The 13,409-nt window shown below is 43.6% G+C and overlaps 1 protein-coding gene across 1 annotated transcript in view; it reads left to right on the top strand.

Moving 5' to 3' along the window:
• Positions 1-1,440: 1,440 nt before the first annotated feature.
• The window catches only part of BMP2K (BMP2 inducible kinase), a 62,911-nt gene continuing 50,942 nt past the window's right edge, over positions 1,441-13,409 (top strand). The window contains 1 exon segment of the mRNA XM_056353094.1: positions 1,441-1,917. Within this exon segment, the coding sequence (XP_056209069.1) occupies positions 1,755-1,917 (163 nt within the window). The 5' untranslated portion in view covers positions 1,441-1,754.

Genomic DNA, 13,409 nt, shown 5'->3' with positions numbered 1-13,409 from the left:
CCAGAGGTTTTGCTGAGCTGATGTCTGCAATTGATACCCATCCAAAACCTAGGTGCTTGGCATGAAAGGCTGTGTTGTGAAATTCCCCACTAGAGATGCCAAAAATGCAGCTTCATTCATTCATATGAGAGATTGACAGGAGATCCCGCATCAGTTTTGGCTTTACTGTGTGATTTCATTCGGTGAGGGTAAAAAAAATAATAATATTGGACCTCATTCGTATTTGCATGGGGGGCACACAGGAGAACAGGCTTGGGATGAATTTACCTTTTCAATGACTCCGATCTCTCACGATTTTTGAATGACCAGAAACACTGTTTTAAGTACAAAACCTGGATGCCATTGGTATTTTGGACAGTTTGAAACTTGACTTCAGTCTGAACATGAATTTGAATTGGAAATTTGGGGTAAGTGATTTGAAAGTGAAGGGTGTTTCCCAAAGTTGTTTGGAGGGAACTGTGAACATTCCCCTTTGCTACCTAGCAGCACGGTGCTAACAGTGTACCTTAGAGGCAGTGGCTCCCTGGCTGCTGTGGCTCTGGGCCTTTCCAGTCAAGATGACAAACTGAAGCAGGGACCACCGAACACGGGGCTTCTGGAGGTCCAGAAACCATTTCTCAAAAACAGTTTTGATTTTCCTGAAAATCTCACAGGTGAAATGAACCTCATGCTGGAAAATCCCTCGGGTTACTTTGTCCATGCCTATGGGGAAAATGTCCACGGATATTTTGCAGTGGGATATTTACAGCAAATGTTTTCCTGTACAGATCCAGCCTTTTGCCACTTATTTCCAGTCAGTTACCCCCAGAGCTCTGCCTAGTGCATGCACGCAGACCCACTGCTGGGAATTCACAGATGTCATCAATGCTTTTTACAGTTATTTCCGCTCCTGGAGGCACCCTACAGACCCCCTCACAGGGTCTACAGGCCACCGCCGGTCTCCGCAGCGCATGCAGAGCCGAAGACCCCTTCCCCTCGGCATCTCGCGCACGTGGCTGGGGCAGTGCCGCGCCGTGAGCGCCGCGCCGGCGGCCGGGGCCCGGGCTGAGCCCCCGGCGGGCCCGCTCGCCCCGCGGCGCCTCACGGAGGGCGGAGTACGGGGCGCGAGGCCGCTGCAACCCCTACCGGCCGCCGCGCGCGCACCCCCCGCCCCCAGCTCTCGCTCCACGTGCTCGCCCTGTGCTGACAACCTCACTTCCGGCCGCCGCGGGCGGGGCGGGGGGGAGCAGCGCGCGCCTGTGCGCGCGCGAGAGAGCGGGGGCCGCGCATGCGCCGTCGCGCCGCACACTGGCGAGGCGGCTCCTCCCGGCAGCGCGGCACCCCCCCCCCCTCCCCGCCCCTCCCGGCCGCCTCCCCCGTCCCGGCCGCCGCGGGGCTGTGCCCGGGCTGTGCCCGCCCCCTTCCTCCTCCTCCTCCTTCCCCCCCCCTCCCCCTCCTCCCCCTCCTCCTCCTTCTCCTCCTCCTCCTCCTCCTCCCGCCGGAGCGGGCGTCGCTGCGGGCGCGGGCAGCCGGCGGTGGCGGGCGAACGGGTGAGGAGAAGCGGGGCGGGGGCCGCGGCCGGCATGTGAACCGGGGCAGCCCCCTCCCCGCTCCGGTAGCCGCTGGGCAACGGCCGCCTTTCGCCTCAGGCGCGGCGCCTCCGCCGCCCCTCGCCCGCCCGGCGGCTTCCTCCTCGGCCGCCCTGTCCCGTGCGGGGCCGGGCAGCCGCCTGCGGCCGGCGCCCGTCCTGCGGGCCCGGCGCGGCCCCGCTCGCCATGAAGAAGTTTTCTCGGATGCCCAAGTCCGAGGGGAGCGGCGGCGGCGGGACGGCGGGCGGCGGCTGTGGCGGCGGGGGCGGTGGCGGCAGCGGCGTCGCCTTGGGCAAGGTGCTGGCCGTCGGGCGCTACCAGGTCACCCCCGAGGAGCTGCTGGCGGAAGGTAACGGGGCGGGGGTTCGCGGCGGGCCGGGCAAGGCGCCCGTGTACGGGGCGGGAGCGGCAGCGGCCGAGCGCGGCCGCGGGGCGAGGCGGGGCCGCGCTGCCGGCTCCTGGCCGGGCCGGGCTCCCGCCGCTGGTCCTTATCCCCGTCCCTGGATAGCTGCTGACCCGCTGTAAGCCGGTTAAGGGGGTTTCGCTGGGGTTTTTTTTGTTTGTGGCTTTTGTTGGATTTTTTGTTTGTTTTTTTGTTTGTTTCGGCTGGTGCCTGGGGCTCGTTAGGTGGCTTAGAGTTTCCTGTCATGTTGTCGCGAGTAAACCGGTATGAGATGCCCGGGAGCAGCAAGCTGCCGGTGGGGCCGGGGGTTTTCGGCGGCAGACCCGTCGGGCTTGCAGGCGGCGTGGCCGGTTACCGGCACCTTCGAATAGGGAGGCTTAACTGCAGCAGGCTTTTGTCAGCTAATCTGAAAAAAAACCACAACCAAACCCCAAACAAATCCCCCCAAATAAAAAACATGATCTTCTTGGCTGGAATGTAGTATATTTCTGGTGGGGTCACGAGTGGAGCTGCAGTGCAAGCGATTTGTGCTGTAGGGAATCCCTTCCCCCCCTTGTTGCAGGGTGCTTGACTTCTAATTCTTGTCTCTAACTTGGACTTTCATGTTGTTGGGCCTCCAGTGGATCTTAAAGCAGGGTTGTGTGAGCTCAGACAGTCATAGTGTGTGAGACTTTCTTAGTTGTACGACTTTTAACACACGCTGGCATGGGCCATCATCAAAACAGCCATATTTGAGTTTTACTCTGCACATGGGGGAAACGGAGTGGTGTTGATTTCCTAGTTGGTGGCAGCCAGTGTTGTAATGTATAAAGTATAATCCACCTCCTAGGTCACTGAGCGCGGGGCTAGTCCCCTATACTGTGTGGTTACTGAATCTCGCAGTGCTTTGGATGTTGTGGGCAAAGTAATTTATCTTTGTCGCTCATACATCTGTGTATTGCTTAGACTAGTTCATGCATAAATGTACTTGTAAACTGTCACTTCTTATGTGCATTTCTAGATGAAGATTTAAGATTGGTTTTAACATGTACGTGCAGGTACTGTTACTATTTACAATAGAAATCTATAGGTGGTACTTAAGTTTTCATTGTTATCTGGAAAAAAGTTCTAGTAGACTAGTGGAATTGTTACTTAATATTTAGAATGTAGTATTTAATCTTTGGCTTACGAAAGTGAGATCAGGGTTTAGCCAACTGCATACCCAGTTGCTTAAAATATGGGTGGTCCTTGCTTAGAGTTCCTTTAGGGTGATTGTGGTCTGACGGAAGGTTGTTTCTCTGCAGCACTGGTTGCAGGATAGAAACTTTGTTTTGTTTTGTTTTTTTTTTTAAAAAGGAAATAAGCTCTTGAACAAATTGGTGATGTAACACAACCACCACATATGTAATGCAAAGGAGAAAAATTTTATGGCACTTGGCGCAATTTAGCATATTACTAAAAGTTTTCTCATAATGAAAGAGTCCCTATAGATTGTTATAGATAGCTATCTTTTCTTCTTTCTGTAGCCTGCAGAAACAAATTCATAGCCCTTAAAGGCTTGGGGACAGGGGGAGTACAGTTTTAACAGTTGGGTGTTGTGCAAGTTGGCTTCCTTAGTTTTGAGACTGAAATAAAGTTTTCTACAGCTTTTATGTGGTCTCTTAAGTATGGATGCCTAAGATTAGAACTGATAAAAGAGTTGGGGCGGTGTAAATCTACTGCATCTTGGGAGAAGTCTTCAAAGCCAACGTTGGAGCTGTTCAGTAGGGAGGACCCCAAAAGGCTTAGAGGAGAAGAAAGTAACAGATGGCATAACTGCCTGGTTGAGGTATTAGGGAAGTGAGGGGGCCGGGGAAATGATACTCTTAGAAGTCCTCTGACTGTTGGGAAGCGGCTGGGTTAACAGTGTGCGTGCGGGGAGCAGATGTGTGTCCGTGGTCACTGGCGAGAAGGTCATGGTGACTGAGTGTTGGTGTAGCACTCAGCGCTCCAGACTGACCACAACAGGTCATGAATGAAAAAGTTGCTTTTTTTGTAGGAATTACTTCTTGACAGTCAGGTTTTCCTGTGACTTAGTAAAAATAAATAGTAAGTAATTGTATGTTATTCATGTTCTGTTAGTCATATTGCAATCTATTATTAATACTTAACAAATCTCCTTGCTGGGGGGCAGGAGGGAACAATCACTTATTTTTTTTACTCCCTTTACATAAGGCATTTTTCTCTTTGTTCGTTTTCTCAGTTACCCTCAGTAAAACTGAAGGTCTTCAGCTTTTCAGGTAATTCCCGTTATTCAGTGCTGATGAAATACCATTTACTTTTAAGAGGCTCATAGTGCAGTTTTAGGTTGTGTCACGAATCATAGTTAATAAGTTAATATATTGAACATAACAAGCCCATTTCATACATAATGTTCTGTTAGTGGTGTGATGAGGATGTGCTTTTTTACTAGCTGTTAGAATTAATAGCATTGTCTGTCAAATTCAAACTGTTTAAACACATTCCCCCCACCTTCCAAATTTTGCATCGAAGTTGTCTTGGGAAGCTAGCTAGCTCTTGGTTTTGCGAAGGACTTGGGCTGCTGGTAACAAGAGTGAGTGGCAATAGTGGTGCCAAGAGGCTCAAAGCTGTAACTACCTTGTTAGACTGCAGTAATGAATCTTCAGTAGATTTCCTGTGTTGATGCAGATGTTGCCCTCAGATTGCTTTTCTGTAGTCTTTGATGATATTGTTTTATTGTGGTATTTTAAAGGCAAAAGTATGTAGCATTATAATCTAGTTCTTTTGCATAAATATGTATAATGCTATCTAAAGCAACTGCATCCTTTTGTAGTGAAGCAGGTTTAAAGGTTGAGGTGCTTTAGCTATAGGCTGTTAGATGGTTTCTTCTGTTTTAAACACACTTCTCTTCTGGTGACTACTTAGCCTTCATACCCTAATGGTCAGTATGTTGTGGATGGAGGTACTTTTTTTTAAGCTTTACTACTCGGAGGTGGGGGGAGCAATCAATTTTGGTTAAGATTTGTTGTAGAAAATGAATTCTTAGCTGTTTCGAGGGGATAGTAGAAGTGTGTGGAAGAAATGAAGGCCTCGTCTTCTGTATCCTCTTGCTGAATGAGAACGTGTGCAATGCAGCTGAAGTTTGGAGAATTAAATATGACAAATACAGAGAATTCTCTTTTTCAAAGTTACAGATGGTGCACGGGGAACTCTGGTTATGGTGACTCCAATATTGGAAAAAGACTTTCTAGTTAAGACATTGCAACAAACTGAATGTGACAAAGTATGAAACATCACTTTAAATTGATCTCAAATGTCAATGCAAAACAGTTAACATTGGGAAGAGTGAAAAGGAAAGTAAGAGTTAGCAACTTCCCCTCCAAAAAAAACAGAACACCACAAAAAAAAAGAAAAAAGGAGACTGTACAGGAAATGTACAAAGCTTCATTCTTGAACTCTTGGCTTGGTTTGGAAGCTAATTTGTGGGTATGGAAAGATGACCATAATACTGCTTTCATTGTTTCCTGTTCAGAATTGATTAATGGAATCATGGGGCACATGCTGTTGCATCTTATTAAAAAAAATAAAATAGTAGTACTCGGTAGTCTTTTCCCCACAGTGGTACCACTGATAAATTTTCATCTGGTGTCCTGCATGTCTTGGTCTGGTGTTTAAAGGGTTCTTCAGGGTAGTTGTTCTCCTGTTGTCTAGGACAATGAGTACTGTGTCTGGATGCTTCCTTATTTCTTAATTGGACTATCTTTAGTCCAACAGAGAAATAGGTAACCTCAGTGTCAGGCAGTAGTTGCCTGTTGTTTGTCCCCATGTTGACAGCCCCCCCACCCCCTTCCTTTAAGGGAACAGCTTATAGAGGCACTAAACATTTGTCCCATTGGAAGTATTCCACCAAAAAGACAGATGTCCATATCTCATCTTGTTCATTAAGCTAGAAGTGCCTCAAAAAAAAAAAAAAAAAAAAAAAAAGGTGGGACTTGGTCCTCTACTAAAAGAAGGGAGATGATTGAAAGTAAAGCTTTGACCGTTTGGGGATTATACATTGCAGAAAAAGTAAGAGTTGGAGCTCGCATTTTCTGATGGTGTACTCCTATTTTGTCATAAAAGCATTATGTGGCTAGCAGGCAGCTGTAAAAGTAGATGCTGGGCCAGTGCTACGGGGCTAGGAGTCACCTTAAGCAAAGAACCTTGAAGTAAGTGTCCTAGAATCAAGCATGAGGGGTTTTTTTTTGTCGTTTTAGGGGTTTCTTTGTTGCTACATACTGGGAATACTAATCTGGCTGTGAGCGAGCGTTACTGAAGTAGTTTTCACAGGATTAGCCAATAATTGCCATTTGCCTAGGATACAGATGTTAACCTTAGTTACAGATGAGGAATGTCCTAGCGTGCTGTGGGTATAGCACAAGAGGGTGATGATCTTGCCCCTGAAAGTATTTCCCCCCTTTTTTTGGAAAGGACTAGGCTGACTGTATTTGGAGGGAGCAAAACTCTTGTCATTACTTCAGTGAAGTCTATTCCATTTTAACCCTCCCACCAGCAAGTGCATGGCTTACAAAAGTGGAGGTGAGATGCCAGAGACTATACACAGAAGAAACTGGATAGCACCCTGTGCACCTTGCTCCTAGAAGTACCCTAACTAGCTGTGAAGTAGCGGTAGGTAGTGTTGCTGTGTTTAGAAAAGGCAATAGTCTGTTCTTCAGCTTTTTTTATGTCTTGAAACTTTGGGAAGGAGGGGTTGAACACGACACATGACTGCTGTTGTGCTGTAACTTTCTCCATTTCCTTTGCCCTAGTACATGTGGAAAGAAGTTGTGTGATACTGCTTATACTGTGTGTTTTTAAAATCATTCTGGCTGATAAAATGATGAGCTGGGAGCTGTATGGTGTTGAGTCTTCTGGTGCTGTATCTTAGGAAGCTGTTGTTTTTTCTGAGTGACCTTGTATCTAGGAATAGGAGGTAGGGGAAAAAGCCAATCAGGTGGTGATTGCTTTGAAGTTAATGAGTTAAAGTGTTTGTATAACAGAACATTTGCTTCATGTATTTAGTATGATGGTTAAAGCATAGCTTTCTGTGAAGAGGGACATCTCAATAGGGAGGACAAGTGAAAATCTTGAATCTTCCCTTTATAAAATGGGAAATTCACTCTCCTTTGTAATTTGTCTCACACTGCAACCTCTTGGAGTCATTACTGGCAAACTAATGGAGGAATGAGCTTTTTGCAAGCTCTGCTGTCCTGCTTAAATTGAGTGTGCAGTCTTTGAAAGTACTTGATGACGTTTATTATTCCATTGGTCCTTTATTTTCATACTGTTCCAGTTGAGGCCTAAGAAAACTAGCACCTTAACGGAGAAGAATGCAAGTCCTGTTTTATGAGATGGTATGCTGTACATTTGTAGATTGTCATACTGCTGAATTTTTAGTGCAGGTGTTTTTCCCAGTGTTTTTTCTTCAAGTAATTGTCTAAGAAGGGGAGTCTTAAAATTTGATCAACATCACAACTATGCTAAAGGTTGAAGTGCTTATTCTCCAGGAAAGAGGCTTAGTAAGTTCTTCAAAATCAGTCCTAAAATTAGGATGGTCTTGAAAGTTTTGTTGTAGGTATTTTTTTTTCTACCTTATGTGTCTTAGCAGTTCAACAAGTAATTCAGATAACTTTCTGATGTGCATAAGATTCTTGCCTTTCTAGGATGCTTTGTTAAGCCCCATTTCAATTAACTTTTCATGCCCTGATTTTTAGGTCTTTAGACTAAGTTGTGTTGGGGATTTGCAACTGCGGTAGCTGCTGTAAATTCTTAAATGTGCTGCTGTACAGCCTGCACTGCTTTTTCTCATGTGAACATATAGCTCATTTGTTGTGCTGCTCTGAAGAGGCAAACAGAAGAGAAGCATCGTTGTAGTGGATGAGTTAACTTTAGTAAAGGGGTGTGGACTGAATTTTTGACTCTGAGATTCAGATTGTACAGCAGAAGTGCTTATTTTTGTGATAGGTGTTAGAAATGTACTTGGTGCAGGACCACTTCTGTCATGACTATGTGATAGGGCAACCTCCTCGTATGTGGCAAGCTGACATGTCCATTATTGGCTTTCTTTGTTAGTTTAGCGGTTACGTAGCATGTGACTTGCCATTCTTTGCAGTAGCTACTGTTTTATTTTCAGCTGGAATCTAGTTCAGTTGTTCAGGTAGATTATGAGCTTGAAGGTTGTCTGGAAAGATAACTTGAGGAATTTGAGTCGGGATTGGTCATTTCAGTTTTTTTCAGAGCACATTACTGAATCGATGTTCACATGTAATTGTAAAGGTCAAGCCTATTCTGTCTCAAACAGTTTTGCTTTAAGTTGCAGAAATGGTTTGTTCGAGTTCAAAAGATAAAGGGAGAAAAAGGCAGCGTGAGTACTTAAAACTTCCTGATTTTCATTTTGGCTAAAAGTATAATACACTAGTACACGTGAAGCGAGGCAGCCATGCCTATTGGGACTATGCAAGAGCTTCATGTGTAGCTTCAGAATGGCAGATGGTGACATGCTGAACCAAGTTTTGATCTCTGGGTGATGAAAGATAGGGAGCCTATGCTGTAGTGCTTGGGAGTTACCTTGGGCTTTTCAAGCAGAATGAAGGCAGCAGACAACTTGAAACATGAGCATTGTTTTGGCTATTACAAGGTGTAGCTGTGCTCTCTGTAATGAAAAGGAAAACTAACCAGGAAGCAGTTTGGGTATTTGCATGTGATCCTAGTTTTACATCAACATGCAGGTAAAAATACCATTTTTTTGTGTAATGTAGTGCACAAAATGAATGCTTTGACTTCAGTTTTGTTAGTCAGGACACTAGTTGTCTTGACTAACTTTGGTGGTAACTTTGGGAGACTGGTCATTCTCACTGTACTTTCCAGAGCTGTTGTGTGCCTCTTGTACAGAGATGGAGAAATTGGGAGGTTAGGAAGCATCTGTAGGCTGACAAAGGTATGTGTTGGACAGCTGAGAGCAAGTTTGGCTCTTATGGACCTGTGGTCTAATGCTCTTTGTATGCCAAGTTATTAGGCTTTGTGTCCCCCCCGTTTCTGCATTGCAGTGTCTATGAACATATGATGTTGCACTTCTGTAAACTGCACATAACATTCTTGAAAACGAACAGAATGATTATCAATTTAATTTTTGTGTGCCCAGAAGTAGTTAAATACTGAGCAAGTACTTTGGAATCTAGTAATTCTGAGCTAAGTTTTTGGGATAGTGGCCAAGAATCAGATGGCTGTACAGGAGAAGCAACTTGATTTGTAGCAGTATATCATGTTAATACGATGCACAAGCTCAAACCCTCTTTCCTTTGCCAAATTTTGACGGAAGACAGATGTAACAAATATTTGTGCCATCTAGTTGTTTTCTTCCCCCCTGCGAATGTGTTCTGCTGAAGTATACTAATGTTACTGTAGTCATAAAAGAGGGTTATGTGTGCATATAGATTTACTATGAAACTCCTGGACATGCTCAGAGGGTAAGGCAGTATGTGATAATAGAGGATATGTTAGCTTTGTGTGTGAAAGACTTGGCCTGACTTTAAAAGAAGCTGTGCAGGATCTTATTTTGGGTGTGTGTGTTTTGTTGGTTCAACTGAAAGTTTATTTTTTTCCTTTTTTAAAATTAGATCTTGGTACTTTGCATGTCAACGTAGAAAATAAAAAACTTTGTTAGCTAGTAAAAGTAGAATGCATTTTCAGACAGTTGTTAACTAGAAACCAGTGATTCTGAGAAGAGGGTGTTTATTTCTCTGGGCTTTTGTGAGTGTAATATCAGGGCTGTCAAGTCATTAACTAGTATGATACCCATATGGAAGTATTTGTACAGTTCCTCTTTGCATAGAGAACTGAAGCTAATGCCAGAGATGGGATTTGGTCTCTATGGATCATGGTAATTACAGGCTTACTTTCCTTTCGCATCTGGGAAGAATGAGCATGCTTTAATATATACCCATGTTAATTAACTGTGTGAACTTAGACATCTTCCTAGCTGTAGATGTTTAAGCTGTAAATGTGTGCACATGTGCTGTTTGATGAATGTCTTCTTGCTAAATAGATTTCACCTCTGGTTTGGAGGAAAACTGTTCGAGGTGGTCAAGTTGTGTTGCTTGTCTCTGGCATTGTTCTGGTTTAAATGTTCTTTTTAAGCCTTCATTCTCAAAATTGTTTGATTTCTTAACCTTGGGCCATATTTCACTTGTTGTGGTTATTTTTTGCCTCTGTAATGGTCTAGATAAGTAGGTTGCCACAGTTGAAGAAGTTGCTGTTTGTGAGCAGAGCTGTGTTAACTGACACTATGAATGCTCCGTGCCTGCCAAAATGTGGAATTCAAGAGTGTCAGCTAACAGGTGGTTCTAGTAAATAAATTTTATTCTGCATTTGGGACTAAGCAGGAACTTGGACATGGCCGGTCAACTAATTGTAACTTGATTGCTTGAGATACTGTCCTTTTCCTAAGAAATACTAGATTTGCAGGCGTCTGTTTTGAAATGGGAGTTTTTCCTCCTGTGTTTTTATAGGTTTAGTTTTGAAGCTGTGAGTATACTGGATGAACAGCAGCTTCCTGAAATGTTGGGAGCATTTGCCTATTACTAATGCCTTAAGCTGGAAGTCTGAGGGTAGTTAGAAGGTCCCAGTGATGCTGAACAGTAGCACACTGATGTAGGTCACTTCATCTCTAGTGTGTTGTTCTGCTGCAGTAGAGGTGGCTTATCCTATGTTTTCCTCTCCAGCTGAGGAAGTTTGGTGGTGAACATGAAAGCCCTCATCTCTTGAAGGGCTAGGCTCTTGTTTTTTCTCTTAATCATTATCTGGCTGCTGACAAGGAAGGAAAATGGGTTTCTCTTCTACAGCTTTCTTGGTTGTCTTGGGAATGGATTTTAGTCTCTTGGGTGTTAGTCTACTGGTTAAGAAGGTAGGAACCTTTTCCTTCCTCTCCTGATTCATGCATTCCTTGCTCATGCTTGTCTAAGTTACTTTTTACTAGTAGCAGTGGGATGTCTTGGGTATGGGTGAAGTCAGTTGTGAAACTGGGTTTCTGAACAGAAGCAGGGTGGAGGAAAATGCATGGAAAGGTACAGATTAACAACTGGAAATAAAAACTACTTGGTTCTAGGGGTCTGTTTTAATTGAATGGGGAATATTTCCATTGGTTTGAGTAGCAAAAGGGATGCTGCTTTGTTCCTGAGTGACATGAACACAGGTGTGTTAACACAGGTGTTAAACATTGTCTGTTGTGGGGCTGCTAACTTGCAGTGTTTTCCCTGTAAAAGTGTGTCTTAGCCTTGATTCTCATTATGTCTGCCTTGCTACTTCTGATGCAAATGGTAAAAATACTGAAGAAATGATTGTGTGGGCTCATGTGAGCATGAACACCTCTTAGCATTTTTTTGTCTTGTCTTCAAGAGGTGTCAAAGCTGGTATTGATCTGAGGAACATCACATCCCCTTAGGGAGAGTCATTATTACGCAAAAGGGAGAAACAACAGAAGATGCATGGAAGATGAAGGGATTAGCTCCAAGTCATGAAACAAGTCTATACAAGAGATACAGGTAGAGTTTGGAACATCCCGGCTCCGTGATGGTTCCTTCCGCATTGCTTCTGTAATAGCTATGCCTTGATTGCTGTGTACAAAAATATTAAAGGAATTCTGATATTCAAGGACTTCAGGAGATTGTATTCAGAATAATGTGTATGTTGGGCTTCCAAACTTGCATATTATTTTAATGGATGAATTTGTTCCTGTGGTGTCTCGGAACTTTTAACACACAAGTCTTTTATGAGAGTTACATACTAATATATAGGAACAGTTCCAATTCTTGGTTTGATTCGTGTTCTGTTGTGCAAAGTCATTCTACTTCTCATTTTTTAAATTTATTTGGACTGTGATTACTATCTGCATCTTTTCTTTCAATAGCAGTTCTAATGAGTTGTTATTGCAGCTTTTTGCCACTTATGAAATAAAAAAGTTGTAAAAGTCAGTGATTAATATGACGTTTTTACGTCCTTTCTGATTTTTGTAGGTTGAAAAATGGTATGTGCTTTTACTTAGAGAAATTGTTGCTAATTTTTTGTTGTTGTTTTGGATAATTAGTGAATTACTTTCATGAAACCGTATGAAAGTGGTGTTTGTTTGGAGAGACAAACCATGGAGGAATGAAACTTGGAGCTAATCTTTATGCAGCTGCTAAATGTGCATAGGCTTGGTCTGTGCTGTTGAAGAACTCTGACAGAGCCAGTGCTCTTCTGGATTGCAGCAGTATAGACACAGTAGTAGGTGATTCCTCTTAGTACTTTGGCTTTGAACTTGATGTCCTGCATACAGAGCAGATCGATCATTAAAGAATATAAGGCACTGAATTACTCTGACACACTTGTATAAGGACCTGACTTGCATGTAGCATGTGTTCTATGAGACAAGAATAGGAAGCGCAAATGAGATTTGTCGTGTCAGTGTTAAACCTGGGATTGGTTCTGTTTCGTACATGATGTGCAGGAAAACAAAACGTTTTGAAAAATAAGAAATGAAGTAATTGCATTCTTTGGAGCCCTGTTGTCTCTCCACAGAGCTCAGTAGCATGGTCTGTGTAGAGTTGAGACCTTCACCTTGGTTCGATTTAGATAAGTTATCACTTCTGTAGTATCACTTGGCTTTTAATGAGAACTCGTGAAACCAGCAGGAGGATTATTTGCTCTCGGAATGAGCTATCCAGAGATTCCTTAGGTGCTCTGAAGCTAGAAAAGGAAGCTTATTTTTTTATGGTAGTTCTAAAAGCAGTCTAACCATATAGAAGAAACTCATCAAAACAAAACACTGCGTGCTGCATCTAATTTGGTTTAGTCATGTAGATGTCTTCAAATTCCTCTGATTCCTGATGTGAATTAACGGTATTACTTTCCCAGTGTTGTGCTTTCTTGAAATGTTTGCCTCTATCAAACGGACTGTTACTTCTTCCTGATGACTTGCTGTGCTGTTAAGCTGTCATTGAATTATATAGCTGCCTTTGTGAGGTGAAGTTTTTGTGGAATGACATCTTTGGGTTTAGGTGGTCTTAGATGGGTCTTAATGCTTTCATTTTTTGAGGCTAACCCAGAAACACACAAGCTTCCTGACTGGTCCATTTAATGAATGTCTCGTTCAGAATTACCACTGTTGACTGACTCTACCTTGAAACATGTAAGATGTATGAGAGGTATTAAATGATTTTGGTAATTTTGACTCCAATACTCAGAATCCTGTTGCCATTGCAGCATAGCTTGTTTATTTAAAATGATCAAGCTGCTCATACTGTTCAGAAGTTTTTCAGTGTCTCCTCTTAAATTGTCAAATTTCATGGTGTGAAGTTTTGAAATTATTACTGCTGAACAAATTCCACATAAGAATGATGTAAAATATTTCAGATAGCAGTCTTAATAAAGAGATATTTTGTATG

Source organism: Falco biarmicus, chromosome 1 (genome assembly GCF_023638135.1).
Source record: "Falco biarmicus isolate bFalBia1 chromosome 1, bFalBia1.pri, whole genome shotgun sequence".
Taxonomy (NCBI): Eukaryota; Metazoa; Chordata; class Aves; order Falconiformes; family Falconidae; genus Falco; species Falco biarmicus.
The sequence above is the reverse complement of the archived record's forward strand: the minus strand, read 5'-3'. Positions and strand labels throughout refer to the sequence as shown.